Raw genomic sequence first — 22,578 nt, 5'->3', positions numbered from 1 at the left:
AAAATGGAGTTTTGATACTAATAGCTACATCGAAAGAATCGAATTTTAATGCTGATTTTAAATATTTAAGTTTCATCAAGTTTAATCTTACCCATCAAAACCTAGGAGCCTGAGAAAATTTTCCTTATTTTAGAAAATAGGGGGAAATAACCCCGAAAAGTCATAGAACCTTAACGAAAATCACACCATCAGATTCAGAGTATCAGAGAACCCTATTGTAGAAGTTTCAAGCTCCTATCTATAAAAATGTGGAATTTGTATTTTTTGTCAGAAGGAAACATAAAGGATGCGTGTTTATTTGTTTTTTTTGTTTGTTTTGTTTTTTTCCAAGGGGTGATCGTATCGACCCAGTGGTCCTAGAATCGTGCGAGAGGGCTCATTCTAAAGGAAATGAAAAGTTCTAGTGCCCTTTCTAAGTGACCAAAAAATTGGAGGGTACATAGGCCCCCTCCCACGCTAATGTTTTTCCCAAAGTCACCGGATCAAAATTTTGATATAGCCATTTTCTTCAGCATAGTCGAAAATCATAATAACTATGTCTTTGGGCTGACTTACTCCCCCACAGTTCCCGGGAGAGGGGCTGTAAGTTACAAACTTAGACCAGTGTTTACATACAGTAATGGTTATTTGGAAGTGTACAGACGTTTTTCAGGGGGATTATTTTGGTTTGGGGGGGTGAGGGGAGGGGGCTATGTGGAAGGGTCTTTCTTTGGAGGACCATGTCACGGGGGCAAAGAAATTCCATGAAGGGGGCGCAGGATTTTCTAGAATTATTATAAAAAAACAATGAAAAAATAAATATAAAAAGCTTTTTCAACTGAAAGTAAGGAGCAGCATTAAAACTTAAAACAAACAGAGATTCTTACGCATATGAGGGACTCATTTCCACCTAAATACCTCACTCTTCACACTAAAGTATTTTTAGTAATTTCAACTATTTATTTTACGGCCTTTCTAGTTCAGGGGTCATTCTTAAAGAGTTGGAACAAAATTTAAGCTTTAGTGTAAATAGTGAGGTATTAGTGAGGGGAATAACCCCCCTCATTTACATAATAAAAAAATATAAGAATATAAAAGTTCATTACGTAAGTTAATTCTTAAGTTACGTATATTTTTTACTAATAAAACGTTCGTTAAAAATTAAAAGTTTTAGTTGCCTTTTTAACTAGCCGGGTCGCTCCTTACTCAGTTTGTTACCACGAACTGTTTGATAAATTGATATAATAAAACATTTTGTTAGATCATTTTTAATTAAGTTTGAACATAAAGAATTTAGAAGACATAAATAATTTTGCGCTTTACATCTAAAATATATTGTAGTTTCACGTTTGTAATATTTTATTTAACTCTTATTGGTTAGTTTATATATTGCGGAAATCCATGCGGAAATCCGTCTATATCTTTACGAACGATGGCCCAAAAAACGCTAGGTTTTAAGGCAAAGTTTTAAAATAAATGTATCAGCGTGGGTGAGACTTGGGAAATAATAAATGGGAAATAACACTTTTGTAACTACCAAATTTGACTGCAATCTGTAATTCTTTTGATGAATTACTCGTGAAACTTGAGGGTGCCAATTTAATGGGATAATTTCTGCTCATTTTGATTTTTAATGTCCCTCTTACGTAAAAAAGCAATGCATTTTTAAATTTAGTCTATAAAAATGTATCTACAAGCTGTTGAGGCTTCACGTCATTATTTGATATAAAAATAGCCTGGGAAAACGCGAGCCTCTCAATTTTGACAGGCTTGCAATATTTTTTTTGTTCAATATAATAATAGCTATTAAGATATATTTCATGCTTCTCTTTATTTGGCAGGAAATGACAGTTTCATGATATGCAATAATTTTGTTAAATAATTATCCTCTGCTTTGAAAAAAAACATGCTTATTCAGTTTCATTGAACAATGAACGTCAAACCAGTAACAAAGTTTAATTTATTTTTGTAGTCATAGAATGAAAACCCTTTAGAAATCAATTTGATTATAAACAGGACCATCAAAATGCCACGTACAGTAAATGATGTAATACTTTATATGGTGAGTTATTTTCACATTAAATAAATTTTGAATATGGGTAATTCCACGTCCTTAGAATAAATGTATTTGAATATTTGTCCTTATTTGATATGGCTTTTAAATACATCCAAATCCAGTGCCAAATGTTAGTATTCTCCTGAATAAAGAGGGGGGCATTTCGGATCTGTTATACCAGACGTTTAAACAAAAGGGGCATCCCAAAGTCTCATAATACTAGAACTGTACATCTTTCCCTACTAATTTGGAATAATTAACTTGTCATTGTACCGTGCGCAAATCTCACCCCTCCCCCTACCTACTCGCCATAAAATTCTGTTTTTAATTGTTTTAAAAAGTAGAATTGTGGCAGAGTCAAACTTTAGCGTAAAGAGCGAGGGATTGCGGAGAGGACAACCCATTTCATATACGGAGTAATTTCTGTTCGTTTTAAGTTTTAATGTCGCTCCTTACTTTCAGTTAAAAAAACTAGTTTTTGTATGTGATTTCTGAACGTTTTTGAATTAATGCATGTTTTATTTTGGTTCTCCACACATAAATTATTAAAATGAAATTTGCATATTAATTCCTTTTTTGGCTAAATGGCTTTCTCTTAGTTTTGATCAGACGATTTTGAGAAATAAGGGATGGGGAAGGAGGCCTAGTTGCCATGCAATTTTTCGGTTACATAAAAAGACAACTATAAATTTTAATTTTTAGCGAATTTTTTTATTAGTAAAAATATACGTAACTTAAGAATTAACTTACGTAACAAACTTTTATATTCTTTAATTTTTATTATGTATATGAGGGGGTTTGTACCCTCGGTAATACCGAGTTCTTTACACTAAATCATAAGTTTCGTCCCAATTCTTTAAGAATGACCCCTGAATCAGAAAGGCCGTAGAATAAAAAATTGAAATTACTAAAAATACTATAGCATAAACAGCGAGGTATTTATCTCCTCCTAAATACCTCGCTCTTTATGCTAAAGTATTTTTAGAACTTCTCATATGCGTAATAATCTCTGTTCTTTTTAAGTTTCAATGCTACTCTTTAGTTTCAATTGAAAAAACTTTTCCATGTTTATTTTTTCATTGTTTTTTTTATAGTAATTAAAGAAAATCCTGCGCCCTTATCATTGAATTTCTGTTCCCCCATGACATATTTCTCCAAGGAAAGATCCTCCCCCATAGCCCCTTCCCCTCAACCCTACCCCCAAAAACCAAAAAAAATCCCCTGAAAACGACTGTACACTTCCCAATAACCATTATTATATGTAAACACTGGTCGAAATTTGTAACTTGCAGCCCCTCCCCCAGGGACTGTGGGGGAGTAAGTCATTGCCAAAGACATAGTTATTATGGTTTTTGACTATGCGGAACAAAATGGCGATCTCAAAATTTTGATCTGTTGACTTTGGAGAAAAAATGAGCGTGGGAGGGGGCCTTGGTGCCCTCCAATTTTTTTGGTCACTTAAAAAGGGCACTAGAACTTTTCATTTCCATTAGAATGAGCCCTCTTGCGACATTCTAGGACCACTTGGTCGATAGGATGACCCCTGGGGGGAAAAAAAACAAACAAACAAATAAACACGCACCCGTGATTTGTCTTCTGGCAAAAAATCCGAAATTCCACATTTTTGTAGATAGGAGCTTGAAAATTTTGCTATAGGGTTCTCTGATACGCCAAATGCGATGGTGCGACTTCCGTTAAGATTATGTGACTTTTAGGGGTGTTTTCCCCTATTTTCTAAAATAAGGCAAATATTCTCAGGCTCGTAACTTTTGATGACAAAGAACTAAATTTGATGAATCTTATATATTTAAAATCAAGATGAAAAACTGATTCTTTTGATGTATATTTTAGCATCAAAATTCCGTTTTTTAGAGTTTCGTTTACTATTGAGCCGGGTCGATCCTTACTACAGTTCGTTACTACGAACTGTAACCCCACTCTTTACGCTAAAAGTTTTTTACTGTTTTAAGAAGTAGAGTTAAGAGAAAGAGTCAAACTTTAGCGGGGCGTTGAGGAGGAAAAGCCCCTTTCATATATGGAGTAATTTCTGTTTATTTCAAGTTTTAACGTCGCTCCTTACTTTCATTTTAAAAAACTTGTTTTTTTTTATTTAATTTCTGGATGTTTTTCAATTAATGCATGTTTTGATCTTGGCTGTCCGTACATGAGTAATTAAAACGAAATTTGCATAATAATTTTTTTTTGGCTAAATGGCTTTCTCATAGTTTTAATCGGAATATTTTGAGAAAAATGGAAAGAGGGATGAAGCCTAGTTTCCCTCCAATTTTTGATCACTTAAAAAGGCAACTAGAACTTTTAATTTTTTTACGAACATTTTCATTAGTAAAAGATAGACGTAATTTACGAATTAACTTACGTAACGAACTTCTGTATTCGTATGTTTTTATTGCGTATATGAGGGAGTTCACCCGTCGTCGATACCTCGCTCTTTACGCTAAAGCTTTAAATTCTGTCCCGATTCCTTAAGAATGACCCTTGAATCACAAAGGCCGTAGAATAAACAGTTGAAATTACTAAAAATACTTTAGCATAAAGAGTGAGGTATTACGAGGAAGTAAACCCCTCATATGCGCAATAATTTCTGCTCGTTTTAAGTTTTAATGCTGCTACTCACTTCAGTAGAAAAACACTTTTCATATTTATTTTTTCATTGTTTTTTTTTAAATAATGCTAAAAAATCCTGCGCCCCCTTCATTGAAAGTCTCTTCCCCCATGAGAAGTTTTTCCACAGAAAAATCCTCCCACGTAAACCCCCCCCCCACACACCTCAACTCTCCCTCCCAAACAAAAAAAAAATCCCCCTGAAAACGTCCGTACACTTCCCAGTAACCATTACTATATGTAAACACAGGTCAAAGTTTGTAACTTGCAACCCCTCCCACGGGGACTGCGGGGGAGTAAGTCGTCCCCAAAGACATAGTTATTAGGTTTGTCGACTATGGGAAATAAAATGGCTATCTCAGAATTTTGATCCGGTGACTTTGGGGAAAAAATGAGCGTGGGAGGGGGCCTAGGTGCCCTTCGATTTTTCGGTCACTTAAAAAGGGCACTAGAACTTTTAATTTCCGTTAGAATGAGCCCTCTTGCAACATTCTAGGACCAATGGGTTGTTACGATCACCCCTGGGGAAAAAACAAAAAAACAAACAAACACGCCTCCGTGATTTGTCTTCTGGCAAAAAATGCAAAATTCCACATTTTTGTAGATAGGATCTTGAAACTTCTACAGTAAGGTTCTTTGATACGCTGAATCTGATGGTGTGATTTTTGTTAAGATTGTATGACTTTAAAGGGGTGTTTTCCCCTATTTTTTAAAATGAAGTAAATTTTCTCAGGCTCGTAACTTTTGATAGGTAAGACTAATCTTGATGAAAGTTATATATTTAAAATGAGCATTAAAATGGAATTTTTCTTATGTAATATTGTATCAAAATTATTGTCTTATTGGTATCAAAATTCCGTTTTTTAGGGTTTCGGTTACTATTGAGCTGGGTCGCTCCTTACTACAGTTCGTTACCATGAACTGTTTGATATATATATATATATATATATATATATATATATATATATATATATATATATATATATATATATATATATATATATATATATATATATATATATATATATATATATATATATATGTAGTAAAATATTAAGGGAGGTGAATCTGCTCCACATCTCCATTATAAACACTAGCATTCAGTGAGAGAGAACTAGAATTTACGATCTATTTCTAAGTATAAATTCACATCTTTTTCAAAACTGTGGATCATTAGTTGAATTCAATATTGACAATCGTCGAATTGCAGATAAAAGACATAATACAATGCAAAAAAAACAGGAAAAACTTGAATTGGAATTCCCTTTCTAATTCTGGGGCCACTGGTGCTAATACAAGCAGATGAATGGGGGGGGGTAAATGTAGTTTCCAAAATCCAGGGGGGCAGTTTTTTTCAACGTTAATAACAAAAATAAACGTTTTTCCAAATCCAGAGGGGGTGAAAAAAGCTAGGGAAGGATAAATATCCCCCTTCCCCTTCTCCCAATTGGTGTCACTGTTCAGTCGGTGCCACTTGCTGTATTTTAAGCGGTATAGATGCACGGTACAGCTAAAATAGAGGTTTCAAGGGTAATCGAGGTAGAATCCCAATCGCCGTAGCCTCAAAGAAGTCCAGCACAATAGTTTTGTGTCTTGTAAAGCAGGTATACTTGTTGGTTTTTCCTTTTTTTCATGAATTATTGTGGCATTTTTAGCTCAAAACTTTCAATGGCCTTTTTTTCAACCCCATACAAAACTGAGAACAAGTACAGAAGTGCTATCAGAACTTTCGAAAGATTGATGCTAAACTGTATAATCTACGAGTATAATTATACTTATAAGTATAATTATAATTAAAATTATACTTATAATTATACTATATAATTATTATATATTAAATTATTTAATTATTATACTATATAATTATACTATAATTATACTTATAATTATACTATAATTATAATTATAATTATAAATAAAATTATAATTATAATTATACGAATCTACCAGGGAAGTGAGGCGTGCAGCCTTTTGCTCCTAATATTCAGACACACTGCTATAATTTGACAATTTTTATGCATTTTTGCCATTTTACTAAAAAAAAAAAAAAAAAAAAAAAAAAAAAACGGCGAAGGCACGATGAAATTTGTTCCCTGGACTCAGTGTTCACCTGAGTGTTCAGCCTGACCTGAAATATGCTCAAAACAAAGAAAACGACAAAGAAAACGAAGGAAGTGTTTTAGATATTTTACAAACATGGTCAGATTTTGACAAAATACATATCTTCACCGAAAGAATAAATATTTTTTTCCTTTCAAAATTGTAAATACGTGCCTAGATATCTCTATTAATTTAGGATAATTGGCTGCCAATTATATCTTTCATTACCAGGATTTTATTGCTTTTCTATTTTCATATCCAAGTAAATTATTATCTTTACTGCTAAATATTTGCAAGTATATTACTTTTATTGCTTTTAATTTGATAAAGGTTCAATTTCCGGGACCTAATATTTTCTCAGTCCTCTTTCAAGTGTCGATTCTCTATAAAACTCAAATTACTTTACATCTATAAGCGGAATATTTGGAATATAGGCCATGGAAATTACTTGCGGGGAGGTAGGATTACAACCTCAGAAAGTTTAGCATATAATGTCCCTGATTGTACTCTAAACACTTGATATGGCTGGGGTTTTGTGTAAAATTTTGTATGCTAATATTCCACATCATCTGTTATAGAAGTAGCAACTATTGAACTTCTAACAGGTTAGTGAACGTGGTCCGCAACCATCAAGGTCATTTAAAAAAGGAACACTCAAGTGTCGCTATTTTAGATCAGTGCACTTTTACACTACCACTGCCTGTGCGAATGTATGAAGAGTTTAAGAAACTGCAACAGAAGTGCCAATTCGAAGCAGAGCCGTTTGTAGGGCTGATGTCGCTTAGGAAAAAATTAATTAGGGTGCCCCCCTTCCAACTCAAATATAAGCCAAAATACCCGAAGTGAAAAATTGGTCAAAGTTGGCAACCCCCAAGCCGAACCCCCTTCCAGCTGTGACACTTGGGGCAGTTGCTCCTCCTCTTTTGAAGAGGTCTGATTTGAAGCAAAAGGACCAGGAAATGGCCTTTGATTAGTTGAAAATGATCGCATAACATCACTTTCAACTAATGAGAGGCCTTTTTCACTAACGTTAATTTATTGATAGGGAAAGTTTTATTTTATATTTTTAGTCAAAGCCTCTCTGACAGCCAATGCATACTACCCTTTGTCCCTAATAGCATATTATTATGATCCTTCTAGTTCAGATTTGGCACTTCTGATACAGTTTGTAGCACCCATCCTACATTTGCATGTGTATTAATACTGACGTGCAATGGTTCGAAATAGTGATTCTTGGGTGTTACGCGAATGGGATTTGGAGATCATAATTGACTCCCCCCCTAACTATGTCATAGAAATAAAATAGCCTAAGGCTGGTACACTTACAAAATGTCCTCTTCTTTGCCACTCTGCTCCAAGTGTTGTCTTTGGCCATCTCCCGTCTCCGATGGATTCTAATTCAGTTTTTATTCCCTTATTCCAGCCTAATCTTGCCCGTTCGGTGCTTTTTTTCAGGTGCTTGGTCAGGGATGACTAAAAATCAGGGATGTGATCTTTGTCGTTCTGGAGATTTACCCAAGCCACATATTCCTCTCTATCATGATGCAAACTCTGAGTGAAATTAAATCAGTTTGTGTCGAAATCATCAAACTGCATGCCTAAAACTAATTAAAATCCTGACTAGAAAGCGTTTGAAAAATATTGAATGTTTTTCGAAATCAAAGTCGTGCAAGAATTTCCAAACTTTGTGATTGAAGTATTCAAAGTGAGCTCTTTTTCGGCCCTTGCTCCGAAAACCTATCTCGCCTGTGATATTTGTATCTTGTGATTTTCACTAGAAATTGTTTTTTGAGCTTTCTTGTTATTAAGAGTTTCTTAGCTTTCTTGCTATTAAATAATATTTAATTTCAGCGTGGGAAATTTTGGCGAGGATGGGATTGTCAGGCGGGAATTTCCTGTGTGGGCAATTTACGTGGGAGGATCTTTACTTAGTGAAATTTTCCGCAGAGGGAAGCAATGTTCCATGAAGGAGAGACAGATTTTCCTGAATTATTTGAAAAACGATTGGAAATTAAATAAAAAACACGTCTTTTCAACCGAAAGTGAGAAACAACATTAAAACTTGAAAGTAACATAAGCTATTCCGCAAATAAGGGATTTGCAACCTCCTCAATCACTCGCTTTTTACGCTAATGTTTGTTATTGATTTTAGAAAAGCTTCTTATTCTACTTTATTTTACTTTTGTTTCAGGAGTTGCTCTTAAACAATTGGTACTAAAAGTCAAACTGTAGCGTAAAGAGGGAGGTATTACGGATGGGCCAACCTCCTTAAATAAGAAATAATTCATGTTCGTTTATATATTTTCTATGCCTTACATATTTGGGATCATAGGCAGCGCAACAGCGCTGCCTAAGTACAAAACGATGGTGGCACAATGTATCATTTTTAAATTTTTTGGTTTGTTTGTTTTAGAGTAGCACACTTCGTATCGAAAGAATTATCGTAAAAACTTCAAAAAGGGATTGCTCAATAGGAAATTGAAAGGGCCAGTGCTCTTTTTAATAGACGAAAGTGATTGGAGGGTAACTAGCCCCCCCCCCACGGCCACCATTTCCCCAAACACATCCAATCAAAATTTTGATATAGCCATTTAGTTCAATGTAATTGAAAGGTCCGAAAATTATGTCTTTGAATATAACAACACCCCCCCCCCATAGCCATCAGGGCAAGGATTACAAGTTATGACCAGGGGGCATATATGGTTTTTATCGAAGGATGGTTGTTTAGCTTTAGAAGAGGCTTATTTGGTTGAAAATCAGAAGTTCTTGTTCCTTTTTAAGCATCAAAAGTGATGAAGGGCATTTAGATACCCCCGACCCCTTTTTAACCAAACAAATGATTGAAATTATTAGGTAGCGATTTTGTTCAAAATAGTCCAAAGAGCATATAGTATTGCTTCTAGGGCTTAAACAACCCCCAGTGCCCTGGGGATAGGGTTGTAAGCTATGTCATGAAGGCGTGTAAGGTTTTTATGGAATGGGTGGTCATATAAACTTCAGATGGGGCTTATTTCATTAGAAATTGGAAGTTCAAGTGCCATTTTTTAAGAGTAAAAGCGATTTGAGAGCAAACATCCCCTTTCTCCACGCTCATCATTTCCCTTAAAATCTCCTAATGTTTTAACAACTCAAAATTTGGAGATAACAATTTTGTTCATTATAGTTGAAGGGTCCAGAAATTATGTTTGTAAGGAAGATACCCCCCCACAATAACTTTCAGGGCAAGGATTGTAAGTTATGTTCTGGGGTCATATAAGGTTCTTACAGAAAGGGTGGTCATATATGCTTTGGAGGGGACTCATCAGATTGGTAATCAGAGGTTCCAGGGCCCTTTTTAATAATCAAATTGATCCGGGAGCAGTTACTCTTTTCCCCACACAAACATGGCATGTTCTCACGAATTGTACCCAATAGATAATTAAGACACTCCTTTTATTCAAAATAGTCATAAATCATATTGCAAAGCTTTTGAGGTTGATACAAACCACTACATCCTGAAGGTGAGTGTCGTATGTCATGCCCCTGGGACATTCAAGGTTCTTATGGGAGGGGTGGCTCTGTAAACTTTAGAGGTGACTCATTTGGTTAAAATTGGAAGTTCTAGTTCCCTTTTAAGAGTCATTATTCATGGAGGTCAACTAGCCTCCCCCACCCCCAACTATTTCTCTTTTCACAAATCGCACCTGATTGAAATTATGTGATGGTAGTTTTGTTCAAAATAGTCCAAAGAACATATAACTATGCCTCCAGGCTTGGCACAAGCCTCCAGAGCCCTAGGGCATGGGCTTTAAGTTATGTCCTGGGGAAATGTAAGGTTTTTATGGGGTGGGTGGTCGTGTTAAAGATTTTGAGATATTGAGACAAATTAAAGATTTGTCTCATTAGACTTTAAATTGAAAGTTATGGTGTCCTTTTAAGAGTCAATAAAATGATTTGAGAGAAACCAACCTCCCCCCTAGCCCACCATTTCCCGAAACAAACATGCAAACAAAGTTTTTAGACGTCAATCTTTTTCAGAGTTGTCAAAAGGTTCAGTAATTATGCATTTGGGGATGTACCCCCCCCCCCGAGGTCTCGGGGAAATGGCTGCAAATTATGCAATTTGTTCGCTGTTTACGAATAGTATGTGTTATTGAGAAAGGCGTATGCATGTTTGAATTTTACTTTCCCAAAATACGAAGGTCGTTAAGATGAGTCTTTCAGAGAATGTTGAGGTGAGTATTGAATTACTTCATAACATGTTATGTGTATATGGGTTGTCAAAAGGGTGTAACTCAGGAATGACTCGGTATATTAATTTTGAGTTTTCAGGGAATGATAAGGAAGATGATAAATTGACCAAAAAGGCAATATTTGCACACTACTACTACTACAATTACTGCTGCTTCTACTGCTACCACAAGTGCTGTTGCTACTACCACTACTATCACTAAAACTGCTACCTCTTTAGCGAGTACTGCTAAGGCTGAGGATATTGAAAAAAACTATCTGAGGAACCATTGAGGGAAAAGTTGAACTAAATTAAAACATGATATGTGCATATAGATTGCTGATACGGTTGTATCAACAACATTTTGGGTGCGGCTTATCATATGAAGAGGAAACTTCAGTAGCATCATGAGTGGGATGTTAGTTGATCAAAAGGCAAAATGTACCTGTTACTGCTGCTATAAATACTGCTGCTACTATTGTTACTACTAATAATTATACACTATTAGTGCTACTACTGTTCGTACTACTACCATTACTGTGACACTAGTATAATTTAGATTACACGTATGAAGGTAAAAATTTTACAGAATATTGAAGGCGAACCTGAACGAAATCAAAACACACTATGCACCAATACCACTAATATCCACTAATACCACTGCTTCTTTTACTTATGCTACTACGCTACTAAACTACTCCAACTACTACTTCAATTGCAACAACTTGCAAGGCTTAGAGTATTAAGGGGGAAAGGGTGTCAAAAGCGCACATCAACAAAATATTTTTGGAACGACTTAGCGTGTCAAGGTGAAACTTCCGGGGAATCATGAAAGTGATTTTCAACTGATCAAAAGGCAATATACACATGCTACTACGACTACTGCTACTACTACTAATAATAATAATAATAATAATGCAACAGTAACTCTGCAACTGCTTCTACTACCACCGAAACTACTCTGGTAATAGCGCTATTAAGGCTAAGTCTATAACGATAAAATTTGAGATCATGTTGATGGCAAATTGGAACTAACAAAAGACACTATGTGCATTTAGATTGTCAAAATAGCGTATCTTAAGAATTGATTTATGTATTAAGTTAGAACCCCCAGAGAATACTTAAAGGGAAAGATCGATTGACTAAAAGGCAATATCTGCAAATTACTACTAATACTACTGCTGCTGCAACATTTACTAGTTCTACTACTACTATTACTATTGCTCCAACTACTACTTCTATCGCAACTACTTGTAAGGTTAAGAGCATTAAACTGAAAATTGCAAGAAGTATATGAATATACAGGCTATCAAAAGAGCAGATCGACAATATCATAGTGACTCCTATGACTACGATTACAACTATACCTAAGGGTATGAAGGTAAAATTTTCAAAGAATACTTTTGAGAATTTTTGTTGTACGGATGACAACCTGCCATCCCTATGTAGGTTGTCAAAAGGGCATAACAGCAATAACTTGGGAACAGTTTCGTGCACGAAATTAAAACTTATAGTGCCTGTTGTGGGGATGTTGAGCTAACCAAGAGACAGTATTTGCATCATAGTACTACTGATTCTACTCCCAGAACCACTACTACTACTACTGCTACAATTGTTGTTACTGCTACTACTACTACTACTACTAAAGCTAAGACTACTACTATTAACTCTAGTCCTACTGCTACTACTATAACTACTTGTGCTGCTACTACTACTAATAAATCTAAGGGTATTAAGGTGATAATTTTGGGAAATAACTATAACTGTATTGAAATAAATCGAAACATACTGTGCCCACTTAGGTTGTCAAGAGGACGTATCAGCAATGCTTCAAGACTGGTTGATGGTACTAAGTCAAAAATTTCATCGTGTGTTGAAGGGGATGTTGAAAAAAAAGTGCTGTGTGGATACTACAACTAGTGCTACTACACAAGCTAAGGGTATAATGTGAAGCTTTCAAGGTATATTTGGGCGGATGCTGTTCTAAATCAAAACGAACTATGATCATGTAAATTGTCAATAGGGTGAAAAAGCGATATCAAAATAGCGGCTTACATTATTAAATTAGACCTTTCAAGGTAAGTTGTGATAGATTTTGAACTAGCCAGAAAACACTATGTTTATATTTTTGATTTAAACTTTTAGGGTTACTGTAACTAATGACACTACGGGCATTAAGTTGAACCGTTTTGGGGGAGTTTTATTTAAACGAGAAAACTATACGTGCCAAGTATTAAAAGGGTATAAAAGCAATTTCATAGGCAGCGCTGCTTTATCATAGCTAGTAGCATCATTGATATTTTAAGGAAGCTAATTTGATTAAAATTCAAAGTTTTGTACCCTTTTTAAGAGCCAAAAGTTATTTGAAGGAAATTTAGACTACACGTATTCGTAAGTTATGCATATTTTTACTAATAAAAATGTTCGTAAAATTAAAAGTTCTAGTTCCCTTTTTAAGTAACCAAAAAATTGGAGGGTAACTAGGCCTACTCCCCCGCTCCTTTTTTCGTGTCAAAATCGTCCGATCAAAACTAGGAGATAGCCATTTAGCCAAGCAAATTGATTAATATGCAAATTTCGTTTCAATTATTCATGTGCGGAGAGCCAAAATAAAAACATGTATTAATTCAAAAACGTTTAGAAATTAAGTAAATTAAAAAGTTTTTCTAACTGAAAGTAAGGAGCAACATTAATGCTTAAAACGAGCAGAAATTACTCCGTATAGGAAAAGGCTGTTCCCTCCTTAACACCCTGCTCTTTACGATGTTTTACTTTTTAAAAAGTAAAACTTTTTTTTACTGTTTTAAAAAGTAGAGTTGAGAGAAAGAGTCAAACTTTAGCGTAAGAACGGGGTGTCGGGGAGGGAACAACCCCTTTCCTATACGGAATAATTTCTGTTCGTTTTAAGTTTAAATGTCACTCCTTACCTTCATTTAGAAGTTTTTTTTTTTATTTAATCTCTCATTATAGCCCTAGAAAGTGGGACAAACCTACATTTTTCGTGCAGGTCACTATTTGAAACACAGTCAGTCACAGGGGTATCCATAAGATTCTGCACACATTTTTTCTCAAAAATATCATATAAATCCTCCTCCGTCTTTCAGAGCACTCACGTTTCAGAACCGTGCTTGACCACTGTCATGACTGCTGATTCTGTTATCCTAATCTTGGTTCACCGACGTAACATCCATCCTATTTTTCCAAACTTTTCTCGACTGAAATCAAGTGATAATCCAATAATACTGTAAAAAAATGTGTTGATTGTTGTAGAAATATTTTTATGTAATATAAAAAACATAATTCTTTGCAAAAAAATGTACCTTCCTGTCCCTAGGGCTATCAAACTACTTATAAGCTGCGAGTCGATCCTTTTAAGTTTGACAATATTTTGGGTATTGGTCTTCCTTAAAAGACCTAAATTATACAGAAATTGCAAACTTGTGCTACTTTCGGGTACTTTGACAGAATCTTGGCAAAAAACTTCTTCATTTCTTCTTCCTACTCCTTGGATATTTTTTTTTGCAGGCTTTCTCCCCCTCTTCCCGGAATAATTTTTAAAACTACTCACAGGTGCAAAGATGTTTGGAAAGTTACAAGTAAGAATTGTCTTGTGGTTTGGTGGATTAATAAAATCATTTTCATTTACCGAAAGACTGGGCTACATCACTTACAAGGACTCAAAAAGCATAAGAAATCTCAAATTAAATTGTTTCTATATCAGAAAAATGCCACGGAAATGTTATGCCAGTTATTAGCTAATTAAATTACCATAATTTTACTCTAATTTGAAACCTTTCTTCTCTGATTTTTTTTTTGCGCTCAGATTTTAGTTCCACCTAAAAAATCATGTTCAATACCAAAAGTCAAGTTACAAAAAATTCTAACCGCAAGATAGCTAATCCAGTCACTGACGTGAAAGGCTAAGTGATTGTTCTATTGTTCTGTGATAAGCATAGGTATATGCTGAATTTGATTACAGAAGCCTGACTTTTTTGATCAGAGAAGAGACTGAGAACTGAGTGGTTCTCTGATGACCTTGAGCCTGGTATCATTCAACCTGTGAAACAACCGTTTGTGATTCAATGAGTATGTATGAATGTTTCAACTGCGGCATTGAAAAAAGGCTTCCAAAATGAATAATCATTTATTCAACTTTACACAATTAGCTATATTGCAAGTGTTATAATGGATAGAGTGAAACTAATTAATATGCAATTTTGTATGTTTCTGCACTGTCCAATTTATTTTGCGTCCAACTTTGTGAACCTTGGGCAGCACAATATTTTAAGGACATCAAAGACTTTTACTTAAGGTAGATTTTTCTGGCATTAAAATAAGTAGTAGTTCAGCCACCTTTTCAATTTTTTTGTACTACATATTCTTATATTTTTCTTCGTGATTCTTTCTTTCTCTTTTCCCTTTTTGACATAGCAATACTTTCTAATAAAAACAAGTGCTAAACAGCAAAATTCCCCTACGCTGCTATTTGTTATAACCTCTACAGAGTTCTATTTAGGGCTTCATGGGGAAAGTTATAAAAGTTCTAGGATTATTTTTAATTCTATAATTGTTTTTTCTTGTATAATGTGTAGTTTTCCTCTCTTTTTACAGGACGAACACGATCGAAAAGGCATTATAAATCCAGCATTTATTCAAGAATCTACGAATATTACAAATGAAGGTCATGGGGTGGTACTTGACATACAAAATGATGAAGTTGTTGATCAGGTAGTTTTTTTTTTCAAGATCTATAAAATGGAGGCTAGACTATAGCAATGGTTGTGATTAGAGTTCATAGATGAAAACTATTTCCCACGTCCTGTTGAGAAAAGGATACAGAAATTTGGACATAGAGGTTATTTCTTCTTCAATTTCCTACTATTCTTGTATCATTTCTTCTATTTTCATCAGTTTTCTCCAATCTGTAATACTTTCTATTCCCTTTTACTATTCTGTTTAATTTCTTTCAATATTAATGTACGAATTATAAGAAATAAAATAAAAAACAAATTGAATTTCAAATAAGAGTTTGTGAAGCCGAGTATTAATGCAAGCTTGACCTAGGCTGATGTACACCTAGAAGCCCCGTGTGTATCGTACTATTCCACCAGACGTGGTTCCACTGCGCTTGACACATTCCCTACAACGTATATTGGATAAATGTCTAGTGGATAAAGGAGTGGAATGCTGGGTACCCCCTACATTACCCCCTGTTATTTGTATAAAAAAATAACACTGTAGCTAAAGTGCTATGGTACAATGCAAAGTTGATGCCGTAATTTGTGTATTTTGCTTGATTAAGTCTAATTGAAGTTTTTTTCAGATAGTTTTTAAGTAATCTTGTGATGTTGGGGTTTGTGTTTATTACTAAGTTGTTAACCGTTGCGTTAGGAGCTTGAGCTTTATACATGAACGGGTTACAGGCAATATTTTCATCGCCTGTTCTTTTTCTTATTAGTGGTTTGAAGTGGATTATTTTTGTTTTTCAATTTGTTTTTCTTTTTTATGTCTGTTTGTTATCTTTATTTTTATTGAAACCATGTACCGAGGTTTTTTTTTGAATTTAATGACAATGGATAATTATGATCGTGATTCCCGGAGCATTAGCCGTCTTAATACTCTGGAAGCTTCCAATGTAGATTTTGGGGGTGTATTTACGGAGCAGCTGCATCGGAGCTATGACATTGGGGTAGCAGGGCATTATAAATCTATAAGTTCCAAACATTTGTTTCAAGATGGAATTCAATCTGAGTACGGTGATGCGAGAGGCCTCAATGTTTTCCATCTTAATTACCAAGGGCCAAATTCTTCGTTTAATTGTTTAAATGAAATATGTGATCTTTCGGTTTTTCAGGTTATCGGTCTTACTGAAACCTGGCTGAAAGGTCACAACTCCGCTCTTTTAAATATTCCAGGATATAAATCTTACAATAGGAACCGACAGTTTAGGCAACATGGAGGAAATAGTGCATATACTCGAAGCGATAATGAGGTTTTGGGAAGAAATGCCTTAGTAGTATATCAGAAAATGGTTTTTGAACCATTTATTCTTCAGCTTAGGCTGAAACCTAAAGGTGCATTTGTTATTATTTTGTATAGGCCGCCATCTGGCTCCATAGCCATCTTTATGGATCTTTTGGATGAGGAGCTGAAGAAACTAGCAACTGGTTCACATCCATTTATAATGTTCGGGGATTTTAATATTGACCTTCATCAGCTTGATGCGAGCGTTTCTATGAATTTTTTGCAGCTTTGTATGTCCAACTATAAATTTGTGTATGTCCAATTATGGTTTATTTCCAACTATAAATATATGCACACGAGTAACCACCTCATCATCGATGCTTATTGACAAAATTTTTTCAAATCTAGTTTTTTCAGCTCCAAGAGTTATTATTACTGATGTATCAGATCATTTTGTAATTTCAACAAGATTTGACGTTTAGTTCAATGTCTCAACCGACATTTTCTGACAGTTTCAACCTATTAAGGCTCTGATTAAGTGAACTTGAAAACTTCGAGCTTCAAAATTGAAGTTAGGGTAGCCTTCTGTCTCTCAATTCCTAGAGACAGACGATTGTCAAAAACCCTGAATATAGCACTTATTCATTGGTGGAAATAGCAGGTTAATCATACCAGCTTGTCAATTTGGTCTCTAGGGGGATCTGAAACGATTCTTTCTGGAAAAAAACTTGTAAAAATTTCAGGTAGCTGAAAATATTCAATGGGACTGATCGAAAACAGGAAAATAAATCGAAAAATGGTTGCAATCATCTTGCAGGTTATTGTCTTCTGCTCATGACAGTACCAATTTTGTTCTAAAAGCAGCATCCTTCATAGAGTACACTTGTGAAAAAAAGCTAGACATTTTCTAAGATTTCTAAGCAATTAGAGGAAATAGAGCAAAATCCTAGTAAACATTTTGTAGCACCTTAGAGAAGCTACAGCCTGATATTAAAAGCGGTGTCTTCCGCCAATGAATACTTGAGTACTTTTTAAAAATTTTTCAATTTTAAAATGGGATTTTCAAGCTCCACCAGTTCACTTAATCACAGCCCTAATCTTAGCAGTTTCTAAGATATTACAGCTACGCCCATTAATAACTGAATGCAAATAATGACGAAGATAATAAATAATGACGAAGACCACACTGCCTTTCCATAATACAACAACAAAAGAGAGAATAATGAGGACTTTTTTTCCCAAGACAGTGAACCAACAAAACCTATTTGAATATTTCGGCCCTATATCTAAGGGCCGTCTTCAGCAAAGAAAAAAATAAAAAACAATAAAACACTTACAATAAAAGTTCTCAGTTAAAAATCCATTTTTTATTTTAAAATAGCCTTGGCATCATTACTTCTTAACGAAAAGTTCAGCCAAGACTGTCTGATAAAAGCTAACATTTTACAAGATAAAAAGGTTCATTCATTTCACTAACTGTATTTATTAAAAATTGGATTGATTTCTTATTGCGATATTTGCCTTCTCTGCAGCTAATCTGATAGTTCTTTTGATATTGGGCTTGTTTTTGTTAATTCCTATTTTTGTTTTATTTTGAATTAGATTATTTTCTATAATTAATTTTGTGTACATAGGGTTGAGTGTGTATTCACCCAAGTCTCTATTTAGGGATTTATTATTATTTAAGTTTCGTTTGATTTCGATTGCCTCACGGACAGTTTGTTTGATTCCTAGGTCATTGCTAATTAGAATTGTTTCGTCAAATAGAACATAATGGTTTGGATTTTCAAAAATATGACTACTTAAAGCTGAATCGAAAGATATAGAGTTATTTTTAGATTTTAACGCTTTTTCAATACTTTCTTTGTGTTGCTGTAATCTTGTTCCTAAATTTTGGTGGGTTCGACCAATGTAATAATTTCCACAACTACATGGTATTTGATACACCCCTCGTAGACGAGTAATTGGGGTTTTATCCTTACCAGAATTGACAAGATTCATTATACTTAAATAATGAATGCAAATTGTATCTCTAAGTCCCTAAGATGCATATAGCTAGTAGACTAGTAGATGCATAGCTAAGATACAAAGCTAGTGCGTTGCCCCTTATATACTATATCTTTGTTATCGACCTCTTCTAAAATTTTGGCTTTAAACAGGTACTACAGACTCTCCAAACTGCATTTCTTATCTTTAATATTACCATCCTGTTTTGTATTGTGAATTATTGAGTGTGGTTTGATTTTCGAAAACAAAGTTAGAAAATGTGTCGTAAAGGACTGCTTTTTTTAGACATACTTTCAAGGTACTATTTTGAAAGACATTTGCTAAAATTAGTACATATTCGTATTTGCAATTTAAGATTACCTCTAGTCGTGAACTGTTTGTGCATTATTTACTTTTTGTCCCTATCTCTATCTCTTTCTGTCGTTTTCTCTACTTCCGTTGGAACTTTTTCAAGGCCTCACATTCCATAGTAAGCATCTTCTGCTAAAAATGATTAAAGCGCAAAATATACTCAAATTTTACAACATTTTCAATAGTCATGTTTGTCGTTTTCAATCACCAAAAATTGTTTGTTGTAGTTTATTTATTAAAAAACTAGCACTTTTAAGAATAGTTATTAATATTGATTTTCATCAATTCAGTATAATTATATTTCAATGTTATTTAAGCATCATTTTGTTTCAACATTATTTTAATTTATCAATTATTTTTTAGAAAAATAGACCTATCAATCAAAATGAAACGCCAGTATTTACGTCAGAGCGGTTACCTTTTATGAAAAATTGGAAGGACAAGGTCAAAGAGTTTACCACCAAGAACAAAAGTTCCATATCAATATTCAAAATTGGCGCTATATATTGTTTCTTTATAGCCTATATAGTTGCTGCGGTAACCATAAGACTTAAAAAAGATAGTGACATTGACTGGTGTGATGGAGCCGGTTTGCTTATTATTATTTCAGTTATTGTAACATTAAGTATTACTTACAAAATCGTGAAACAGAGCCTGTCTTCGAATACAAATTTTCAAAAGGTATCAAACAGTGTTGTCACGAAGATAATTCAACTTTGGAATTTAAGGTACTTCCTTTTTCATTGTTTTTAGATGACCTACATCACTTTCAATCCATTTGAAGATGTCGTTAGTTTTCAACTCCAGTACTGTTTCGATTTTTCCACTGTATATTTTATTATGATTATAGAAATAGAGACACTGATTTTGACCGAATATTGACGACCGAATATTGACCGACAATTTTATTGACCGAATATTTAACAACTACCGCTATTTGATGGTGTGATAAACTCTTTTTCACAGACAAATTCGCGGCACCATTGAATACTTAAAGATATGCCGATATACATAAAACTTAATAATTAACAGCTGCATGGGTAGTTAGCATATTCAAGGGAAGATATTTTTCTGGATGCAAAAGTGCCTGATAAGTTAATGAATTGCTTATTTTCAGCATAGGGGTGAAAATTCTTAAAAGGTTTGGAATTAGTACCAGGGCACCTTGCAGTGCATAGTGGGCAGGGAGGACTTTATACCCTTTACAACTGAAGGAAACTAGTCACAGCAGTAATAGCTAAGACACAACCCTAACAGAAGTAAAAAAAAGGATTTGATGAGCAAGTATTGATTATTTTTAAGTATTTCTTTTAAGTAGGTGCCGCGGAAACCAGTTGTACTCGGGTGAGGATTGGTGAGTAGAATCTAAATATATTTTAAGTGTGAATGTATTTAATAATTATTTATATTTTTTCCGAATAACAGGCCATTGAGCCCTTTGGGATATTTTTGTTTATAAATGGATGTATATTGATAATAAAAGGAACTTAAACTTAAAACCACTTTTCGAATGAAGGTGCTTGTTAAATGTCTTGTCGAAAACAAATTTTTAAATAAATACAGAAATATGGGAAAGCGGAAATCGCTATGCCAAACAAAATTAAAATTCTTCTAAAAGGTCTAAAAATCGTTGTCTAAAATTTAGGTCAATATCACAGAGTCGAACAACATGGTGTCTTTGCTTTTCAGCTTTCTTGCAATATTTATGCGCAGTGTCTAGTGAAGTACCGTACCGCAGTACTGTTGCTATTCTCCTTGGTAGATTATATTGGACACATATTGCTTAGAATGAATTTTAGAGGCCTCTTTAAGGCTTTGTCTCAAGGATTTTACCCCCATACCCCTCCCATGTTGGCCCTAGTATTTTTACTAATGTCACTCTTTTAAATGGTTCGTTCAAAATTAATTTTTGTGGGATTTCTGACTGTTTTCCAAAATTCCCATAAATCCGCTTTTGAAATAAAGTTTTACCAGTAAGATTAATCAAAAGAATAGTTATAATTCCTAAATCAGCTTTAAATGGTTATTCTTTCTCACTTGACAGCTCTTTTCAAAGCGCTTAACTGAAAATTAAATAAAAAAACAAGTTTTATTAACGGAAAGTAAGGAGCGACATTAAAACTTAAAACGAACAGAAATTACTTCGTATATGAAAGGGTCTGCTTCCTAATCAACGCTCCGCTCTTTACACTAAAGTTTGACTCTTTCTCTTAACTACTTTTTTAAACGGTAAAAAACTTTAGCGTAAAGAGCGGGGCCTTGATTAGGAAGCAGCCCCTTTCATATACGTCGCTCCTTAGAAATAAGTAATTTCTGTTCGTTTTAAGTTTTAATGTCGCTCCTTACTTTCCGTTTAAAAAAAACTTGTTTTTTTTATTTAATTTCTGAAGGTTTTGAATCAATGCATGTTTTGATTTTGGCTCTCCGCAGATGAATAATTAAAACAACATTTGCATATTTATTTTTTTGGCCAAAAGGCTTTCTCAGCGAATGATTTTGAGAAAAAAAAGGAGCAGGAGAGGAGGTCTAGTTGCCCTCCGATTTTTTGGTTACTTTAAAAGGCAACTAGAACTTTTAATTTTTTACGAATGTTTTTATTAGTAAAAGATATACGTAACTTACAAATTAGCTTACGTAACGAACTTCTGTATTCTCATGTTTTATTACGTATATGAGGGGGTTCACCTCCTCGTCAGTACCTCGCTCTTTACACTATAACTTAAATTTTGTCCCAATTTCTTAAGAATGACCCCTGAATCACAAAAGCCGTAGAAAAAATTGTTGAAATTACTAAACACACTTTAGCGTAAAGATCGAGGTATTAGGAGGAGGTGAGCCCGTCATATGCGTAATAATTTCTCGTAATAATTCTGATCCGGTGAATTTGGGAAAATAATTAGCATTGGAGGGGGCCTAGGTGTCCTCCAATTTTTTTGTCACTTAAAAAGGGCACTAGAACTTTTCATCTCCGTTAGAAGGAGCTATCTCGCAAGATTCTAGGACCACTGGGTCGATATGATCACCCCTAGAAAACAAAACAAACAAACAAATAAACACGCATCCGTGATCTGCCTTTTGGCAAAAAATACAAAATTCCACATTTTTGTAGATAGGAGCTTGAAACTTCTACAATAGGGTTTTCTGATACGCTGAATCTGATGGTGTGATTTATTCTATGACTTTTAGGGGTTGTTTCCCCTATTTTCTAAAATAAGGAAAATTTTCTAAGGCTCGTAACTTTTGATGGTTAAAACTAAACTTGATGAAACTTATATATTTAAAATTAGCA

At 34.3% G+C, this 22,578-nt stretch overlaps 1 protein-coding gene across 8 annotated transcripts in view; it reads left to right on the top strand.

Annotated features, from left to right (window-relative positions):
* The window catches only part of LOC136030452 (sodium/nucleoside cotransporter 2-like), a 126,086-nt gene that overhangs the window by 7,662 nt on the left and 95,846 nt on the right, over positions 1-22,578 (top strand). Inside the window, exons 1-3 of one of the 8 annotated variants that reach the window (XM_065709453.1) lie at positions 1,904-2,041; positions 15,579-15,695; positions 19,653-20,017. In XM_065709453.1, the coding sequence (XP_065565525.1) occupies positions 2,006-2,041; positions 15,579-15,695; positions 19,653-20,017 (518 nt within the window). In that variant the 5' untranslated portion in view covers positions 1,904-2,005. Of the gene's footprint in view, positions 1-1,903; positions 2,042-7,106; positions 7,216-10,836; positions 10,972-15,578; positions 15,696-19,652; positions 20,018-22,578 lie in introns of those variants that run through there. The other 7 variants (XM_065709449.1, XM_065709451.1, XM_065709450.1 and 4 more) reach the window with 7 other exon arrangements.

Source organism: Artemia franciscana, chromosome 8 (genome assembly GCF_032884065.1).
Source record: "Artemia franciscana chromosome 8, ASM3288406v1, whole genome shotgun sequence".
Taxonomy (NCBI): Eukaryota; Metazoa; Arthropoda; class Branchiopoda; order Anostraca; family Artemiidae; genus Artemia; species Artemia franciscana.
Note: the sequence above shows the minus strand (reverse complement) of the source record. Positions and strands in the feature narration are given on the sequence as shown.